The 21,197-nt window shown below is 44.0% G+C and overlaps 1 protein-coding gene across 2 annotated transcripts in view; it reads left to right on the forward strand.

The window, feature by feature from the left end:
- Nucleotides 1-21,197, forward strand: part of LOC111862522 (protocadherin-like wing polarity protein stan) — a 150,907-nt gene that overhangs the window by 5,987 nt on the left and 123,723 nt on the right. For both annotated transcript variants that reach the window (XM_033750700.1, XM_033750699.1), the window contains exon 2: nucleotides 20,811-21,164. In XM_033750700.1, the coding sequence (XP_033606591.1) occupies nucleotides 20,977-21,164 (188 nt within the window). In that variant the 5' untranslated portion in view covers nucleotides 20,811-20,976. The remainder of the gene's footprint in view (nucleotides 1-20,810; nucleotides 21,165-21,197) is intronic.

Here is a 21,197-nt window from a genome sequence, read left to right on the forward strand (position 1 = left end):
GCCTGGAGTCGAATCCAGGCAGTCCAGCCCGTGGCCGGTCGCTATACCGACTGAGCTATCCAGGTTTTTCCAGAGTAAAGCGCATGTTTCATAATATTTCTAGGTGTTTGTCTTACGTCATCGGTAGGAAAGAGGAAACACTGAAGGCTCGTTCGTATCCCTGCGGATGGCCTATAGTCTGCCCGTCTGTACGCATGAAACGAGCCGAGAATCACTGCACGTATTGCCACGAAATTGGTTGTTAAGAATTTTACAAAACAGAAATTGTTGATTCATTTAAATTTTCATTTAGATACGACTATGCTACAAGCCGTAAGGTCGCGGGTTTGATTCCCGATGAGGTCACTGGATTTTACAATTGACCTAATCCTTCCAGCCATACAATGGCCCTGGGGTCGACTCAGCCTCTAACGGAAATGAGTACCAGGAATCTTCCTTGTAAGGAGGGGGAGGGAGGGTAAAGGGCGGTCGGCGCGTAAGGCTGAGAACCTTACCATCATCTGTGAGGTGATTGTCTAGAAAATGTGGGAGCCTCAACGTCTCACAACCCTATGGGCCTTCACGGTCTGTTACAGCGATAGCTTTACTTAACCTCTCCGCCAACTGTGAGCCGATTGTCTACAAAATTTGGGATCCTCGGCGTCTCACAACCGATGGGCCTCCATGGCCTGTTATAGGTATAGCTTTACCTTTTGTTTTACTAGGCCAATCACTACCTTATATGAAGGCCTGTATGCCTTTCTACGCGTATTTTGCTAAATATTTGTCGGAGAGAAAAATATTTCGAAGGAAAATAGTAGAAAAAAATTTAACGGTGCTTTTTATGTCTAATGGGCTGTCTCGACAAGTCTTATACTGTTTTCGAAATAATTAATGAATTAATTGTAAATGAAAATCATGTTATGGGTACGTTTTCGGATTTGGAACCGTCAACAATGGCATCCCGAACACAGTGGTGGTGAAGAGAACAGATAGCAAAAGAAAAGAAAGCCATTATGGAGTTCAGACTGCGTTAAAACCGGATTTGTTTCAGTCTTTTACTGCAGTGCTGTGTTAAAGCGTGCCTTCCAAGTGCACTCTGAGCAATGTCCCTCTATATACGCATGTAAGAGTTCTGTAACTAATTCCATGGAACTGAGCCTGTCTTCAGAAGCCGCCAGTCGCTCTGCTATTCGAGAATATCCAAACATTTTATGGAACCCGAATCTTCATTTTCATGTTCACAAGATCCGTCCACTGGTCCCTATCCTGAGCCAGCTCAATACAGCACATACCACCCCCATCCCAGCTCTCTAAGATGCGTCTTGACATCCTGTCACATACATCTAGGTTTCCTAGTGGCCGTTTTTCTTCTGACTTTCCTACCAAAATCCTATATGCTTCGTGTTCTTTCCCATGCGTGCTACATGCCCTGCCCATCTCATCCTCCTTGGCTTGTTCATTCTAATTATACTCGTACTTGACGAAGAATCAAGAAATGAAGCTTCTTATTATGCATTTTTCTCCACTCTCCTATCACTTCGTCTCTCTTTGGTCCAAATATTCTAAACACCCTGTTCTGAAACACCCTCAGTTTGCGTTCCTCCCTTAATGTCGGGGGCCTTCTAAGAGGTGGATTGATTATTGTTTTTACGCAATTTCAGTTTATATTAGCAACGAATTTTCGAGCATTAACACTTTCCACTAAGATGTAATAATAGTTCACGGACGAGCGAGCAGTCTTTTTTGTTATACAGTTTTTATTTATTGTGTGTAATAGCATTTGAACATTGATTGAAGCCTGAATATTGACTGTTTATCCAATCATTCTGTAGGCATATTCAGTATTCATTTATTGCCTGTCGGTGAATTGCGTGTGAATATTTACTTGCTTAATCCATTCCTCTTATACCTTACGGTGTCGAGTTTTTTTTTTTCGTTTTGATCATTTGCAGACGGTAGGACTCCTTGGACGAGTGATCAGCTCGTTACAAGGCATCTACCTAAACACAGGACAACATAAACAGAATAAACATACACGAAACATCCGTGCCTTGTGTGGGATTCGAACCCACGATCCCGGCTTCCGAACGAGTGAAAACAGTACGTGCCCTAGACCGCTCGGTGACCGTGACCGGCGCGTGTGAATATATTGTTTGTTTATGATAAGGGAAGAATTCTTCGAATTATTAATTATGTAATTTACACTTCCTTCCCCTGAACGCTATTTATTTATGTTTCTACAGCCCTTTGTTGGGGATTGGTCGCTTTTTCAGTTTCTTAATCTTATACACATTCAGTTGTACTCCTTGGACGGGGGATCAGCCCGTCGCAAGGCCGCTACCTACGCACAGAATAAACGCACACAGACATCCCATGCTTTGAGTGGGATTCGAGCCCATGATCCCAGCGTTGGAGCGAGTGAAGACGGTTCATGCCTTAAGGGACCCATACACGTACGTGTCTGGTTCGCGAATCCGACTCGGCTCGGGTTCCAATGAGCCAAACTCATCCGTGTGTGGGTAGCCACGCTCATACGTGTATGGCGAAATTAATCCGAGCCCGGCTCCTAGCCGAGCCGGACTCGCGAGCCAGACTCGTACGTGACCGCGCGGCCACTGTGATCGCTCGCTGACCGCCGTGCTTTCATGTGTTTGTATACAGTGTGCCAGGCCAGAAGCGGAGCCTAGTATGTTTTCACTACGGTCACACAGGGGAAACACCGGCTTGCAATTTCATGCTTCCCCCATTATAGAGGGTTGAGGATATCCCTTGCTTTCTGCCCCCACGTTAACCACTGTACCCCAGCACCCTGCCTATCAAAAGGGGATGTGAGGGCGCTAGTGGGTGGTGGATCAATACGACGCACGTGACACATCACGTCAGCCCCTTTCTCTGTACTTCTGTCCCTCTTACCCCTTTCGGGTATGTTAATATTAGCGTCGTACTGATAATTAGTGACACCCAGCAGTGAGCGTCTGCCTGTCGTCTGTCGCTCTTAGGGGAATAGTCGTGAGGTGAGAGGCGCAAACTGACGTCCTGTGTGTCGTTATTACATGTACATACACATGATTGCACACGTTGTTGCGAAGATATATGCATGCTGGACGGCCGGGGTTCGGTTCCTGGCAGGGGCAAGACTTTCTTTTCGTCATAACGTCCAGACTGACTCTGGGGTCCACTCAACCTCCTATCCAGTGGGTATCCCCGGAGACAATGCGGCCGGAATATGAAATTGACCACTTCATGAAAGAGGTCAGAAATGGTGGAACTGTACCTCCACTCCCTCATATGTCTTCATGCTCATAGTTAAATACACAGATAACTTTAATTTATGTATATGGTCGAAGCTGACCATGTATGATGAATTGTTATCATAACATGCACATTCACGTATATAAATACGTAAGTACATACATACATAAACAGGATTACATTGCGAAGGAAGGTAAATATACTCGCATATGATACAGGTATAAGTTTATGTATTCATATAAATATGCACGTGGTAATGAGCAGCTTTAAGACGCAGGCTGGCTACATATGACTTAACGTTATCGTAACAGAGACACGCACGCAAGCACGCACTTACACAGAATTGCTTACGTAGTAGTTCATAGAGGTTTATGTATGTATATCATAAAGGTAAGAAGGTAAAGCTGTCCCTGTAACAGGCCGTGGAGGCCCATAGGGTTGTGAGACGTCGAGGCTCCCACATTTTCTAGAAAATCGGCTCACAGATGGCGGTGAGGTTGTCAGCCTTATGCGCCGGCCTCCCTTTACTCCCAGTAAGATTTCTGGTACTCATTTCTGTTAGAGGCTGAGTCGATCCCAGGCCCATAGTGCGGCTGGGAGGATTAGGTAGATTGAAAAATCCAATGACCTCATCGGAACCCGCGACCTTCCGGCTTGTAGCACAGTGCCTCAACCAACTACGCTACCGCGTGCCCCATGTGTGTATATCGTTGGTGTGATAATCGAAAAAAAGTACGGTGTTAGTATGTAGCGTCGAATGCTAGATGAATGATAAGTTGGAAAGGATTTAGGAGGAAGTGATCGCGGTATAATCCAGATACTATCCCAGCATATGCTGGAGGGACTAATGAAAACTGGCAGAATCTCAGTCAGGGTAGCTAGTGTGTAAGTCGCGTTTCAAGTAAAAGTCACTTCACGACTGGCGGTTTACCACCAATCAGTTCGCCTTGGCGCCAAGTTCCTCGAGGAACGGCCAGAGATTTTTTTTACCGATCAGCTCTCTGAATATAAATCGAGGGCATTACCGCTACACCAACCCGTTCTTTCATGAAAAAATGGTAATAAATTCGAAGTGAGCAGTACGGGACATAACGACAGTATAATGTCACGGAAGAAAGAATACTGTGACGAAATAATCCATTGATAGACAACGGCTCGTTAAAAGAAGTTTCCATGACAACAAGTGTCTTTATTTTATATCAAAGAGGGAGAATGTGAGAGACCAAATTTCACACCTATACAAAACAACTTTCTTACTTACTTACTTACTTACTTACTTACTACTTGATTACTTATGGAGCTGAGCCCTTCTACAAAACAACAGACAAATTTATAGTTTTTTATTTTTATGTTTTAAACTTTACGTTCTTAGATGGCAGACAGGAAGACAGAAGATTGTGGACTGAAGGACGGTAAGCATATCCAGAATTTTCGAAGGATCTCTTAGCCATACTTATGTCATGACCTTCCCTCCATATATTTTGGTGACGAGACATTAACAGACGTGGACATGTGTTTACTTCTAGACAAACCTCCTTAGTAACATCCGATAGGTTTTTTTTTTTCTTTCTTTGTGGTATTTATATTTCCTCCCAATAAATTAAGGCCGCATCAGAGCAGAAGTTGATGTATCCGTCATTCATTTTGCTTGGTACTGCTACTGACTTGGGGAGACAACCAGTTCGGTCACCCCAAGCACTCGAAACGCTGCGGGGTCCATTGTGTCCCCTCCCCTGATCTTGTTAGGACACTACAGAGAGATCCCTGAATGTAATGTCAGACCCAGAACCAATACAGACTGAGGTCCTCATGATATCCACCGACTCCAACCATACTGAGCAGAAGATAACTTCTTTCTGTCTATCCAAAGGCCGCTTAGTCGTGCGGGTAAGTCTGTCCCCGTGGGCAGTTAATTAACCATCACGCCACGAACAGGCATGTGGAGTGGAGGTGTTCATAAAAAAAAGTAAAAGTAAAGCTATCCCTGTAGTAGGCCATGGAGATCCATAAGGGTTGTGAGACGTCGAGGCTCCCACATTCTGTAGACAATCGGCTCACAGATGGCGGTGAGGTTAAGTAAAGCTATCCCTGTAACAGGCCGTAGAGGCCCATAGGGTGTGAGACGTTGAGGCTCCCACATTTTCTAGGCAATCGGTTCACAGATGGCAGTGAGGTTAAGTAAAGCTATCCCTGTAACAGGCCGTGGAGCCCATAGGGTTGTGAGATGTTGAGGTTCCCACATTTTCTAGACAATTGGCTCATAGATGACGACAAGGTTGTCGGCCCTACGCGCCGGCCGCCCTTTAACCCCCAAGAATATTCCTGGTACTCATTTCTGTTAAAGGCTGAGTCGACCCTAGGGCCATAGTGCGGCTGGAAGGATTAGGTCAACTGAAAAAAAAAATCCAGTTACCTCATCTGGACTTGAATCCGCGACCTTCCGGCTTGTAGCATAGTGCCTCAACCAACTATGCTACCGTGTGCCCCAAATTCGTTAATCAATGGCTCTACAGCCCTTTGTTGGGCCATGAACTCGTCTTCAGTTTCGTAATCTTTCTTACACAGAGGCAGGGTTCCTTGGACGGAGGATCAACCCATCGCAAGGCCGCTACACAGGACAGCACAAACAAAATAAACACACAGACATCCATGCCTTGCGTGGGATTCGAACCCATGAACCCAACGTTCAAGCGACCGAAGACAGTTCATGCCTTAGACCGCACAGCCACTGCCATCGGCGGAGTGGAGGTATAGCGCCACCATTCTTAAGTTCGGCATTTGTGGAGGTTGAGTGGTCAGCTTCACGCTCCGGTAACTTCACTCTCAGGGAAGGAGCGCCCTGGTGCCCATTGGATAGGAGGATGGATTGACCCTAGAGCCGGTCTGAACGCTGTGGAGAAGAGAAAAATCTTGCATTCCCGGCCATCCAGCATGTAGGCCTTTGCTATACAGACTGAGCTTCGTGTCAGAAGTAGTATTTTGTCATTCTGTCCCGTATGTGGTAAGAATTAAATGTCACTTTTCGGAGGGGACCACTCTACAGTACATCGTTTGGCGTTCTGGTGGTATAAATGGAGTTTTTAAGAATTTAATACAAACATTATGTTTCTGGACCCTATCCATCGCCCTGGTTTTATTTAAAACTCAACGTTTCGGAGACTGGACTCCGTCTTCAGGCGGAACCTACTCAGTTGGTCCCAGTAGATAGAGCTAGTCCCTAACTCTGGACACTTGTACCAACACAAGATAAGGTATACAAACCAAATACAGCACAAACCATCTGCGAAAGCTAAGAGAAAACGTTAACATATTAAAAATTCCACATGTATGAGGCCTTAATGTTTTAATGTGTTTTCTTAGCTCTCGTAGCTGGTTTGTGCTCCGCTTGGCTTTTATCCCCAATCATGTTGGTACAGGTGTCCCGAGATAGGGACTAGCTCTATCGATTGGGCCAAACTGAGTAGGTTTTACCTGAAGCTGGAGACAGAATCCAATCTCCGAAATGTTGTGTGTGTTTTAAATAAAAACTTGATGCTGGATAGTGTCCAGAAACATATTGTTTGTACCAGTGTACCATCGTCACAAACTTTTGCATTATATTTATTTACAGCTTGTTATGGAAGAGTCGCAACACAATGGCAGACCGTAGAACAGAACGTTGAGTCGTCAGTTTGTGGTTTCTCAATTTACATAACGGAACGCTGCAACCGGATTTGACCCGCTCGATGTTGCTACAGCGTCTGTGTTAACTCTTTGCGTGCTTGCTTGCTGCCAAGGAAGCAGACTGTCATGAGAATATTGTGATCACCGTGACAATGTAAAGCGGTGTAAGGCATTTTCGACCATACGTCATACCTTGAGTTGGCAACCTTGCCGAAGAAAAGTTCCGTACGTCGTACCTTGAGCTGGCAACCTTGCTAAGAAGAAAAGTTGCGTACGTCATACCTTGAGTTGGCAACATTGCCGATGAAAAGTTCCGTACGTCATGCCTTCAGTTGGCAACATTGCCGATGAACAGTTCTGTACGTCATGCCTTCAGTTGGCAACCTTGCCGAAGAAGAGGCCCATATGTTCAACGAGATCTCTGGTACGGACCTCCTTGGTTCCCGTCATGCGTTGAACCAGATCCTAGTAACTGACATTTTGAGGTTCTCACAGCGGTCGCTATGAACAGTACCATCTTTTGTTATGTGACGCCGTGTATTCCGGTAGGAGTTTACCAGTGTTTCGGAGGAGGGCACAGGGTACACTATGCTCCTCCGAAATGTCAGTAAACCTGTACCGGAATACACGGCGTCACATACCAGAAGACAATTCTTCAGAATCTAGCAACTATCTAATTCTGATGGCGTAACGGCACACGTCACAACCTCAAAGATGTGTTGCAAACAGGGCCGAACTTTCTTGCGTGGATTCTCCAGAATAACATAGGCCAGTTCAGTAGCGTTGTTATAAATACGCCTGGCAAAAAGAAGGTAATGCTATCCCTGTAACAGACCCTGAAGGCCAATAGGGTTGTGAGACACCGAGGCTCCCATATTTTCTCTAGACAGTCGGCTCACAGATGGCGGTGAGGTTGTCAGCCTTATGCTCCGGCCACCCTTTACACCCCAGGAAGATTCTTGGTACTCATTTCTGTTAGAGGCTGAGTCGTCGCCAGGACCATAGTGCAACTGGAAGGATTAGGTGAATTGAAAAATACAATTACCTCATCGGGAATCGAACCCGTGACTTTCGGGCATGTAGCATAGTACCGCAACCAACTACACTACCATTTGTTCCCTATCACTACCCTCCCCCACTTTCTTTCCTCTCTCTCTAACACAATTTCTGAAGCAAGTCAGTTCTGTACGGGACTGGAGCACGGAAGCAGAGAAATAGTCATTGTTAGAAGCCGTTATCAGGAAGCATCTAGTGAAGACACAGCAAGCTGGAGAAGTCTTAGCGTGTAGTGATTTGTAAAGAGTGTAGGTCAGCAATGGCACTAATTGCTTGTAGTTCCGAGTAGTGTGTGTAAGTGGTCAAGTGTTATCTAAAACCCCGTCTATAGTCACACTCTACTACATGACAGTATGAAGTGTACTGGCTTCTGGGATGTGATACCGTGCAGTCCTGTAGGAGGTTGCCGACGTATTGGAGAATCGAAGAATAACCCGAGGAAGAAGACAGCAAACAGCGAGCTCGCCTCCTGTTGCGATTAATTTTCCTTTATTGATGACATTTATTTTTCTCTTCTGTAATTAGGTTCGGTGGACTAAGTTTTTACGTGGAAATTTAATTGCGCTCAGGGATTTACTGCGCCTTTATACAACTGATGTTACTGAGAAGAATGATTCTACCCTTAGCCAGGAAGTGACAGAGCGACGTTTGTTTATTCTAAGGGTGCGGTGAGACTGAGTATCTTGGCACTTAGGCCGTAAATGTCCTAAGTATTGATCCCAGCCGACATGAGAGAAGTGGGGCGTTTGTTGTACAGCCGTGGTTCAAAACCTTTATGAGACCGCGGCCCGGTAAATTCTTTTTATATAAGACGAGGGCCCGGTATAATTACCGGGCCGTGGCCCGGCGGTTGGGAAACACTGTTGTAGAATGAATACTGATAAGGTAAACGGACGTAACCGGAAATACAACAGACTGGATAAAATTTACACAGTAAGGATCTACATGATTAAAAGCTAAAGTTCTACCTGTTCTTAATTAATTAAGCACTACGCCATGAAGGCGTATGGGAGAGTGGATGTATAGGTCCACATTTTCTTGACCTCCGTACTAGTTGGAGGTGAGTGGTTAGCTTCACGCCCCTGCCGCTTTACCTCCGGGAAAAGAGCTCCCCGTATCCATTGGATAGGAGGCGGGGTGGCCCCCAGAGCCGGGGACTCGAACTCTAACTCCTAGGTAGTCCAGCCCGTAGCAGTCGCTATATCGACTGCTCTATCCCGGCTCCTTGCTTCGTGATTAATGATGTATTACTATGGTGATGAAATTAAGCTTAATGAGATGGGAGGGTTCTGTACCACTTTAGGGATTGTATAGAATTTTAGTTAAGGGGGCACGCGGTAGCGTAGTTGGTTGAGACACTATGTTACGAGCCCCAAGGTCATGGATTCCACTCCTGATGAGGTCATTGCATGTTCTAATTGACTCAGTACTTCCGTCCGCACTGTGGTCCTGGGGTCGACTCAGCCTCTAACAGAAATGTGTACCAGGAATCTTCCTAGGGCTAATGGGTGGCCGGCGCATAAGGCTGACAAATTCACCGCCATATGTGATCCGATTATCTAGAAAATGTGGGAGCCTCGACGTCTCACAACCTTATTGGCCTTCATGGCGTGTTACAGGGATAGCTTTACGAACGCCATGAAGACGTATGAGGGTTGAGTGGAGGTATAACTCCACCATTCTTGATCTCGGCACTAGATGAAGGAAGATGAGTGGTCAGCTTCACGCCCCGGGCGCTTTGCCACCGGTATCTATTGCATGGGAGACTGTGTGGGTTCCAGAGCCGGTCTGACCACTGTGGAGCACAGAGAAATCTCGTGCCTCTGCGGTGAATCGAACACCGGCCGTTCAGCTCATAGTTGGTCGCTATACTGGTTGAGCTATCCCGGCTCTTAGCCTATGGGGGAATCAAATTCCTTAATGCTCTGTTTGTTTCTGGAATGGTTCGCATTGCAATCGTCGCAGAAATCAGGAGCTGTAATAGCTGTCCTCGTCGTCTGCAGTGTCTGTTTCGTGTAAGAACTGGACCAATCGCGATGTCCGTTACGTGCATGGGTTAAAGCACAGTACCGCTCCAGTCAGTAGAGCAACCTTCCAGACCTGTTTGCAATTGTGTAACGAAGTTCTGTTGCAACGAGGTTAAACTTTCAAAGGCAAAGCGTTTTGCGCCACTGTGCGCACGGAGTTCCAGAACGATGTTAACCTTCCTTCGCAACTAAATGTTATCGTGTCTCACCGGGTGTTTTTGAAAATGTGTCTCGAATTTTGTTTGCTCATGCATACTGTCGTAATGTTTGAGTCAGGACCTTTGCAGTTACAGTGTTGTGTAGATGTGCTTGCTGACTTGTGAATGGTGTTGCATATGAATCGTGTCTACACCATTCGTAGCCAAACTGTGGTTCTCGAGTCTCATAGACTGTTTTAAGCCCTTATTATTGTAGAAGGTAGTGATCAATCCATATTTACGGATGGGTTACATACAGAGTGGCAAAATAAAAGGTATCCAAAATAAAATAATTCTGCCGATATATCTCCCAGCCATCTCTGTGTTCAGGTGATTCCTAACATGGTGGCAGAAATGTGGAGGCGCATACGCATACGCCGAGCATGAAAAAGAAAACTTTCAGAGTTTTCCATTCCGGTGACATAAACCGGACACGTGTATGACAATTTCCGAGATATAATTTTTTTATTTTGGATACCTTTCTTCCGGACACCCCGTATAAGAAGTTCTGGGAAGAAACAGTCCCCTACTTCCCTACACGGACCGGATAGAAAACAAGAAATTAAAGAGGCACACAATGACACAGGCAGTAAGACGATGTTATAATAAACGCAAGTTCGGGGACGAACTAATCGCCTACCTTCCTTTTGATACGTCACGGACCGCATAGAAAACGAAGAGGGGTACACACAACAAGGTGATGTACTGCTACTGACAACAATTAAGGGTGATATACAGAGAGACACAAACGGATAAGCAAACAGAAAGGTGGACGTTCCTCTGCTCCTGGACTCACGTCCTTGCAGGCTGACTGCCATCTCACATCAGACTCCTACTCTTCTACCTGCCGTCTCAAGATTCTCTCTTAAGTCCAAGTCAGAGTTACGTTAAAACCGACGCTCTTGGTGTCAAGCCCTATCGCTAGCGCAGTCATTCTCGGGTCCAAGTCCCATGGGACTCATGACCATATTTTACAGTCTCACACTCGAGGTTTTCCCCAACCTGGAGGTCCAGGTCCCTGAATTTATATCCTCAAGTTACAGAGTGGCACAGTTTTAACTCTCAAAACTGGATTCCTTTTTCGTCACCTTCTACAATTCGCAGGACTACGGTGGAGGTATTCGAACCCCGCTTTCACACGTTAGTGGCCCACTTCCTTATATAGTCTTGGCACTGACTGCGTAGAAAACAGTTTCTAACGGTCCTTCTATTGTATGTGTATTCGTTTTCTAAGAAGCGTGTTTACCAATCCGTTGCCTAGCAACAGATGTCTCGTCTTGCTCAATTATCACGGCTTTCAAGTGTCATGTCACTTTGTTCCCTCCTTTAGGCTGCTCGTCCCGAGTAGTCTACAGTGTGTGTGATGTCACATACAAGACACGGTGAGTACTAAACAGTATAATACAACACATAACAGATAGAAGCCGAAAGTAATAATAAGTACCTTTTTCACGTTGCAGGTTTACACAGAATATAACAAAAACGACCCCCATAGTGGAAGAACCACAAGCAAGTTTTAATCAGGACACATAAGATGAATAATCTTAACAAGTTTTAGTGTGTGTAAATTTATTATAGTTGACAAATACGCACTTTTTAAATACTTTTTAAATAATTTTATAAAGATATATAAAGGCAAACAATGCAATGGATTAGCGTAATTAGGGCACCTGATGATGGTACTATGTTGCCGAAACATGTCGTGAAGTAACAGGTGAAACTGAGTGCACTAAAAGACGGCCACTGCATACATATCATGGATCCAGTCATGTCCCTATGAACAGATTATCTGTCTCGAGGTGTATCGGGTCTTGCGTGCATAGAGAAATGGAACACTGCCTTGATGATTACTCAGTCACCATATATTGCTTTCCTGATACTGGCGCGCGTTTACAGATCACCATACACTACTTAAAATTTGCTTAAAAGCAGCGGTTGGATTTTCACAGTTTGAAACCTTAAGGCACAATTCACGTCTATATGCTTTGAAAACCTAATTTGGATTGATTTGGATGAAAACTCTGTGTGGAGATGCGTCGGTAGTTGAATATCGAAATTCCGAAATAAGATCGCGATCCGATGAACGGAGAGGCGGGAAAATGGAATTTAACTTTAAATGATCAGCAGAAAGGTACCCCTTAAACGCGACTGCTTTGCAGAGATGAAGTTTCTACGTCCATCCCTTTAAGAACTGGAAACAGACTGACTGATTTTTGGAAGCCATACATTTTGACGTTTTGAACACTCATATTGCGTTTATTCGCAAATGTTGACCTCTGATTGGTCTAAATTTGAAAATTGAGATGGTCTTTAATTTTTATATTGACCAATCAGTTACTTACCAGGGCTCTTGTGAACACGGTAATGAACCATGCTGGGAAGTTCTTGAGTAGCTGAACAATTGGCTGCTTCTCAAGAAGGGCTCAGGTCCATAAATGAGAGAGGGAGAGTCAGCCATGCCTGGCTTGTAGCTGAGAACATGAAAATGTAGCTGTGTATATGTGTATAAGCTAGAATACAACAATCAAGAAACTGGTTTCTTCTGTCCTTGTACCATGCTCTTCATTTTTCTTGCAGTTCATTTAATTTCCGCCCCTTTTTAGCCTTTCTTCCTCGTTGTATAATGTATAATCTTCGCCCTCCCCTTACATGCCATCCTCCTCCCTCCACACAGCCTACCTGTTACCTCTCTTCCCGCCCGACCTGCAGTTCACAGAACCCCACACTTCGGAAAGCATCAGGTGGAACTGTTTTGATGTTGTACCTGTCAACAAAATTACTATCTATGGCTCTACGGCTCTTTGTTGGACCTTGTCCGTTTTCTTTTTCAGTTTCTTAATCCGTACACAGTCGGTAGGACTCCTTGGACGGGGATCAGCCCGTCGTAAGGACGCTACTTAGGCCCCCCATACACACAGTTTGGCCTCCAGTTCGGCCTGCACAGTTGAAGACTGAAAGGCAAAACTGACGTGTGTGGTGTGGCCGGCCGGCCAATCGATTGGACTGTTGGCCTGTGGGAAACCCGTCAGTTCTGCCTGCAGGACCGTAGCACGTGACGTGTGTGGCTCAACATTACAAGCTGGAAGACCGTGATTGTAGCATGAAGCCTGCCGCTTTATCTGCGCGTGTATTGGGAGGAAAGGGAGGGGGTAAACTGTCACAGTTTTGCTTGTAAGGTCGATCGGAAGGCCAAACTGTGTGTATATGGGGGGCCTTACACAGAGAACAGGGGCCGCGCCATAGCTCAAGCGGTTAGTTGCCGGCTTCCCACTGCGGCGGCCGAGGGTTCGATCTCGGGCTTTGGTCAAGTGTGATTTGTAGTGGACAAAGTAGCGCTGGGGCGGGTTTTCTCCAAGTACTTCGGTTTCCCCTACCAATCTTCATTCCGCCAAATTTTCCATCATAATCACCCGGGGCAGGTACAATAGGTCAATCAGTGGCCGCCGTGCCGAGAGTGGACACAGTTGGACTCCACCACCCACTATACGAATTAAAAAAAAATTACACAGAGAACAACACAAATACAGAATAAACGCACACAAACATCTATGGCGCGATTGGGATTCGATCCCAACGTCCGAGCGAGCGAAAACAGTTCATGCCTTACACCGCGCGGCCATTGTGATCGGCTAGCATGGTTACTACGAGTAACGTAAAAAGGAAAATAAATCTTTTAGATTAATTCTCATATGCCGATTCCAGATTTGGACACAGAAATTTTGTATTACGTCATGCTTTTGTGTATTTCAGGTTTCAGGTTGGTTATTTAACGACGCTGTCAGTATTAACTCTACGTAGGATGATTAATGCATATGGAACATTTCGAATGAAAACTGATAGGGGAAACCGAAGTACTCGGAGAAATCCCTGCCCCAGTGCCTCTCTGTTCACCACAGGTCCAACGTGACTTGATCTTGGATCAAACTCGGGTTGCCGCGGTGGTAAGCCGGTGCCTAATCGTCTGAGCTATAGCACGGCAGTTGTTTTTTACAATGAATTTTCAACCCAAACAATGTAATTTTATCTCACTGTTGTATGTGTTTTTTTTATTACTAGTGGGGTGGTACTAAGCCCCTTGCACTGCAGCCAATTCTGGCCTATTGTACCAGCCCCTGATGATAGGTGAGGGTGATTGTAGAGCAGTTGGTGGAATGAAGATTGGCAGGGGAAACTGAAGTACTCTGAGAAAACCTGCCCCAGCCCCACTTTGTCCACCACAAATCCCACTTGACCAGACCCGGGATCGAACCCGGGCCGCCACGGTGGAAAGCCAGCGACTAACCTCTTGAGCTATGGCACAGCCTGTATGTTTTCTTAGTGTTCTTGTTATCAGTCATAACGTGAGAATATAATGTCTCGTTAGGTAAAGTTGTCCCTGTGCTTAATTAATAAAGTACTATACCATGAAGACGTGAGCCACGCGGTAGCGTAGTTGGTTGAGGCACTATGCTACAAGCCGGAAGGTCGCGGGTTCAGTTCCCGAAGAGGTCATTGGAATTTTTTCAATTGACCTAAGCCTTCCAGCCGCACTATGGCCCTGGGGTCGACTCAGCCTCTAACAGAAATGAGTACCAGGAATTAATTAAATAATTTTCCTAGGGGGTAAAGCGCGGCTGGCGCGTAAGGCTGACAACCTTACCACCATCTTTGAGCTGATTGTCTTGATAATATGGGAGCCTCAACATCTCAGAATCCTATGGGCCTTCAGGGCCTGTTACAGGGACAGTTTTACTTTTTACTTTACCATGAAGACGTATGTGGGACTAGAGGTATAGCTCCAGCATTCTTACCTCGGCAATAGATGGAGGTCAGTGGTCAGCTTCACGCCCCGGCCGCTTCAGTCATTAGATAGGAGGCTAGGTGGGCACCATAGCCAGTCTGGATGCCGTGGAGAGGAGAAAAATCTTGTTCCTACTGGGTATCGAACCCCGGCCGTCCAGCCCGTAGCCCGTCGCTATACCGACTGAGCTATCCCTGCCTTACACAATTGTTTAGTAGTGAATAAAATTTATTTTAATTTAAATAGCGTAATTATATATATATATACCTAAGAGATATTTACCTTCGTATGTATAGAGAGAGATAAAAAATAAAACAACCGCGTGGTGAAGAAAAAACAAATTTTTGTTAATTTCTGTCATCAGATTTCCTAATTTAATCCGCTTATTTCATACATGTTATCGAAAACCGAACATTTGTTGTGTATGTTATTGTATAGTACTATTTTAATATTCTATTTGAGCATCCTGTTGTGTGGAAGTATCACTAATAGTCTTATTTTTCCGTCTATAATGCAACAAATTAATAAAAATAATTCACATTTAGTCCATACAATGAGCGTTAAATATATAAAATGTTATTGAAATATTAGAATATATATACATTATCACAGTGCTACATGTTTCGGCCATATAAGGCCATCTTCAGGTAACACTTTCATAAGGAGTCTAATGCACTGCGCACTAATCGAATATAATTTTTTTCCTTACGTATTTGGTATTTTCTTCTTCATATATTTTTTTAATGCGAGCTGTCGAAGGCCCGTACTGTCTTCCATTGCTCTAACACCGAGATCGTGGGTTCGAATTCCACTCGTGATGTGGACCATGTTCTCGTATTTTCTTGCATTTGTGTTGTTTTTTTAGGTAGAGCCCGTGGATCTGTCCATCTGTCAGCAAGTCCGTCTGCCAAGAGGTGTCTTCTGCTTGCTTATTGCTTTCTTCATGCTGGTCTTTTCTCTAGCTAATTCTTCATCCCTGAAAGTGGAGGCGACTTCTTCCTCTGAAACATCCATTGACTTTCAACGGGCTAAATGGCGTTATATCCAAGAAGACATAGCTCTGCATAATGATCGCTGCCAGAACCTAAAATCTTACAAGTCTCTCTGTCGCCATTTCAGTGAATAATGCTTGTTTAGAAGAGCTCCTCGAAACATGTATTTTTCCATTATTGGGTATTATTCTACAGCAAGTACGCCGACTGCCCAGTCTTAACACGTGGTCATATAATTCGATGTCTCGTACAGACGCATTCCCGCCACGTATTTAGAAGCTTTCAGTGTGCACATATCAGTACAGAGGGTAGCTGTTCTGACTGAAGATTTTCATTGTTTCACCCAGTCCTTCAAATGCCTGGACACAACCTTAAATCAGGCCACGGCCGCTTCCTTCCACATCTATCAGAATTAATTTTTCCCTGTTCATCCTATCGTTCGACGCAATATAGGCTTAATTTCATATATTTAAAACGTCGTTAAATAAACCAAGAATAAGATATTGCGAATATTCCTGGGGGTTAAGGGCTGCCGGCGCGTAAGGCTGACAGCCTTACCGCTATCTGTGAGCCGATTGTCCAGAAAATGTGGGAGCCTCAACATCTCACAACCCTATGGGCCTCCACAGCCTGTTAAGAGGATACATTTACTTTTACTTAGTTTATAAGATATCGCGTACGTTTATTTTATGTACAGTATAATTATTGCCGTATTTAATTTAAATGGCATTTATAACACTCTCGTGCCTGACTGTTACGCGATGTGATACAGGGATTCAAAAGTGACAGTGAACTTTCGAGTCACGTGGTGTCACCTCATGCCAGATTGCGTTTGTTGGAAAACAGAAATAGTTGTAGCGGTAACAATCATATCTAGATTATTCAGTTGAATTTGAATTGACCGGTCCAGTAACACAAGAATGTTATGCTGGGGGGAGAATGCAGTGGCTGGAACGGCAAGGCAAGGATGAGTTGAAGGCCATCGATTTTTACTTGGCGAGTTTGTCCAGCCGTCTGTTAGTCTGTCTTTTGTTTGTGTTTTTCTCTATACCAGTGCACTTGCGTACATCAACCTTTGGGTAACTTCGATGTCTTGGATGAAAGTACGGCGTGGTTTTTTCAGAAGATGTACATTTTTGGGATTTAAGTATGGGTATAATTATGTGCTCACAAAGAGTTGGAAGCTGGAAAATGAACACTGTGTTGAAGGTATCGGCAAAATGAAACGCGTGCCGTGTAATAACTGTTTCGTGATTTTCCACATTGTTTATGTTCTCTGTTTCCGGTTCGGTCGCTGAACGTGTGGTTGGCGCTCTCAGTTATGAACAAATAAATCATCCTTTCAAACATCGTTTGAAGGGCTTGTATTTGTTGGGATTTTAATGTGAGATGCGGACATTTTTTCATAATAACCAACTTGTACCCTTGAATCAGTCTGTATTTACTGAACATCGCGTTGCGTGAGTTAGTATGTCCGGTGTTGCTTCTTCTGCAGTGGGTCTTGGGTTCGAATCTTGGCCCGATGACATTACGGTACCCCGAGAATTTACGTAGATCTCTCGGTCTCCTTTGTCAAATTTTGGGATAGAACCTGCAGACAAACAACCGCCCCCTTCCACTGTTTTTCTAGTTGAAAATTCGGCATCAACGCATCGTTTGACGCCGTATGCAATTTACTTGATAAAGCATTATTAAATGAAATAAGATGCAACAAAAAATGTGTGGAAATACATAAATATGCAAATAAAAGTAGAATATGCTAATAACATGTATTTGCCAACCTCCTCCTAGCACCAACGTCAAGAATGGTGGAGCTATACCTCCATTCCCCCACAAGTCTTCATGGCGTGGGGCTTAATTAATTAGGCACAGGGACAATGTTACCTTTTTACCTTACCTTAATAATATGTATTTGCACAGCTTTAATTCCAGAAATTTATTAGGAGCTTTCATTTATGTTTAGTTCATGATATGTGCATATGTCTTCATTTTTTCTAACTCTGATACAAGGCCGCGCAATAGCTCAAGCGGTTAGTCTCTGGCTTCCCACCGCGGTGGCCCGCGTGGGATTTGTGGTGGACAAAGTGGCACTGGGGCAGGTTTCCTCCAAGTACTTCGGTTTCCCCTGCCAATCTTCATTCCACCAATTGCTCCACAATCACCCTCACCTATCATCTGGAGCGGGTACAATAGGCCAGAAGTGGCCGCAGTGCAAGGGACTTAGTCCCACCCCACTAGCCTTGAAAAGAACTCTGATACAGAACATTTTCTCATTTATGTGATATTTTTGAGAGTCACATCATCAGTTTCAGAAACTTCTATCCCCCCCCCCAGGAACTGGGATAGTAGCAACTGGCTACAGGCTGGACGACAGGTTGGAATTTGAGTCCCAGTAGTGTCAAGAATTCTCTCTGCTCCATATCGTCCAGACCGGCGTGGGCCCCACCCAGCCTCCTATCCAATTGGTACCGGGGGCTCTTTCCCTGAGGTTAAAGCGGCTGGGGCTTGAAGCTAACCACTCACCTCCAACTAGCACTGAGATCAAGAAAATGTGGATCTATAAATCCACTCCCCCATATGCCTTCTTGTCATAGTGCATAATTAGTTAAGCACAGGGGCAACTTTACCTTACTATCCCCCCTTCCCCTTACCATTTACTTTTATTATGACCAGGGCCCGGATTTTGATGACATGTCATCTTTTTTTCCATGTTTCCTATGCGATGCTCTTAAATATATAAATCTCGGATATGAGCTGCTGGTTACAGAAATGTAAATTTTATAGGTAATTTTTTGTCACTTTTCTTGACATTTTTTAGGTTTAAGGTCATTTTTTCATTTTTGGGGTAATTTTTTGGTAAATTTTTGAACTTTTAAGGGTATTTCTTGTCATTTTTGGCCATTTTAGGGAATTTTTCTTCATATGTTTTCTGAAATGTGAATAACATGGAAGCGAAGTGTTCTTTCTTTTCTCCTTTAGGTCGTTTTTCTGGATTTTTTCGGTCATTTTATAGGTCTTTTTTTAATATTTTCAGGTCATCAAAATCCGGGCCCTGCATATTACATTTTTGGGTCATATTTTAGGTAATTTTTCTGGATTTTTTCGGTCATTTTATAGGTCATTTTTAAATATTTTCAGGTCATCAAAATCCGGGCCCTGATTATGACATTTATGTCGTTGAGTTCTGATGAATTTCAGCACACCTGATGATGGCCGAGTAGGCCAAAATATGTAGTGCAGTGACAAATTATAAAAGGATTAAATTTCTAAATCCTGATGTCATGTGGTGGATGATAAACAGTTGAAAATAAATTCTAATGTCATTCAGATTTGTAATATATATATATTGACATTATGCCTGATGTGAAATGTCTTTCCACACAAAAGAAAAATATCTTTTAAAATCGTTTGAATAGTTGAAATTATTTGATTCTTGGAAGGTGGTTATTGAGGTTGGAGGACAGTATTAATGAAGATATTAGGGAGCTAGTTGTAAAAATAGCAGTTGGATGGAACTGCAGGACCTTGTCTCAGAGGAGATTCTGACCAACTAACTAATGAGCTCCACAGAGCTTAGCCACTCTTGAAAAGCCACCAGTTGCTGAATTACTCAAGAATGTCCCAACATAACATGGAACCTGAAGGTTCATTACTACGTTCACAACAGCCATCCACTCTTTCCTATCCTGAGCCAGATGAATCAAGTCTGTACCACCCCATCCTGTTTATCTAAGATTCATTTTTAGCCTACTTTCCTTATTTTGAAAAAATGAAAGGGATCTTAATGAGTTCACCTTCCCCTCTGACTGACTGCTAAATTGCTGCTGGCCCTTGCCAGCACAGTAATTCTTGGTTCCAAGATTATAGTTTACTATCTGATGGCCTTTGCTGTCAGGTTGGGTCAGGTAAATTGCTGCTGGGCTCTGCCAACATAGTCATTCTTGGTTCTGAGTCCTGCAGGACTCAGAACCATATTTTATTGTCTTGTGTGTGTGTGTGTGTGTATATATATATAACTTTGAGGTGGGAAACTTCCAGCGTCACCTTCAACAGATGGATGTGTTGTTTTACTCACAGTCCATGTCCTATCAAAGAAAAGCAGACAATTGGTTCTTGCCAGAATGTCTTGTACTATTACCCTCCCACCTATGTCTTGGTCTTCCTGCTGGCCTCTTTCCTTCTGGTTTTCCAACTGAAACCCTATATGCATTCCTCTTCTTATGTGGGCTACATGCCGCGTCCATCTCATCCTTTGTGACTCGATCATTCTTATTATGTTTGGTGAAGAGTACAAGTTACGAAGCTCCTAACTGTGCAGTTTCCTCCAACCTCAACAGAGAATTCTTTCGAGTCCAAGCCCTGTGTAGCATTTCATAATGAATTTTTATGGCAGGGAGTTGTGAACTCCATGCCCAACCCCAAGTTGGAGGCCCACCCCTTTTTGACTATCTGCAACAGCTTATTGAATATATTTGATGCTGCCCTCCATTCACAACTTGAGGATGTGCTATGCCTTGGTAACAAGGGACTCACTTAACGTGTGGAGATTCTGACACCAGATATTCAGAACATTGTATCATCTGATGCCTTTAAATATAACATGTGGAAAATAATAGTAAACATGGATTTGAGAGGCTGTATTGTGTATCTGTCAGAAGTAGGTTACTCTGACTTTCAGATTTTCCTCTTCCTTTCGTATGGCAGGAGATTGAAATAATATTCATAAGATTTTATTCTTTTTAAGTATGGTATGGGAGGGAGAAATAGTCAGATTTGTCTGAGGTGAAAAGCTGAGCAAGTAGACATGCAGATGAATGACAGATACTGTGAAATATGTTTTCTTTTTTTTTTTTTTTTCCAGGCATAGTAGAGATGGCTTCATTCAGAGAGTTCTCAAGTGCCCTTCTGGTACCTTTCAGAAGAGGAAGGTAGACCAAAACACCAGTGATACTGATGCTGTATTAGTTGACATGAAATAGTTACCCAATTATTTATTACCTAAAATACCTCACACCCAGCAGCGTAGAATGCATTCCTCATCAAAGCGATTTTCTTCATTTTGCTGGTATCCATCAACCACTCCCATCTCCACAATTGTTGCAGCAGTAGTTGTTCTGACTCTCATTGGACATGGATTTGCATATCTGATCATCGTAACAGAGGATGAACCACCTGGTCATGTGGTGTTCAATTCCACATTACCACGACTTGGAAGGTAGGTGAAGTAATGTTTCGTCATATACCAGGA

The sequence above is a fragment of the Cryptotermes secundus genome, unplaced genomic scaffold (assembly GCF_002891405.2).
Source record: "Cryptotermes secundus unplaced genomic scaffold, Csec_1.0 scaffold1084, whole genome shotgun sequence".
Lineage (NCBI taxonomy): Eukaryota > Metazoa > Arthropoda > Insecta > Blattodea > Kalotermitidae > Cryptotermes > Cryptotermes secundus.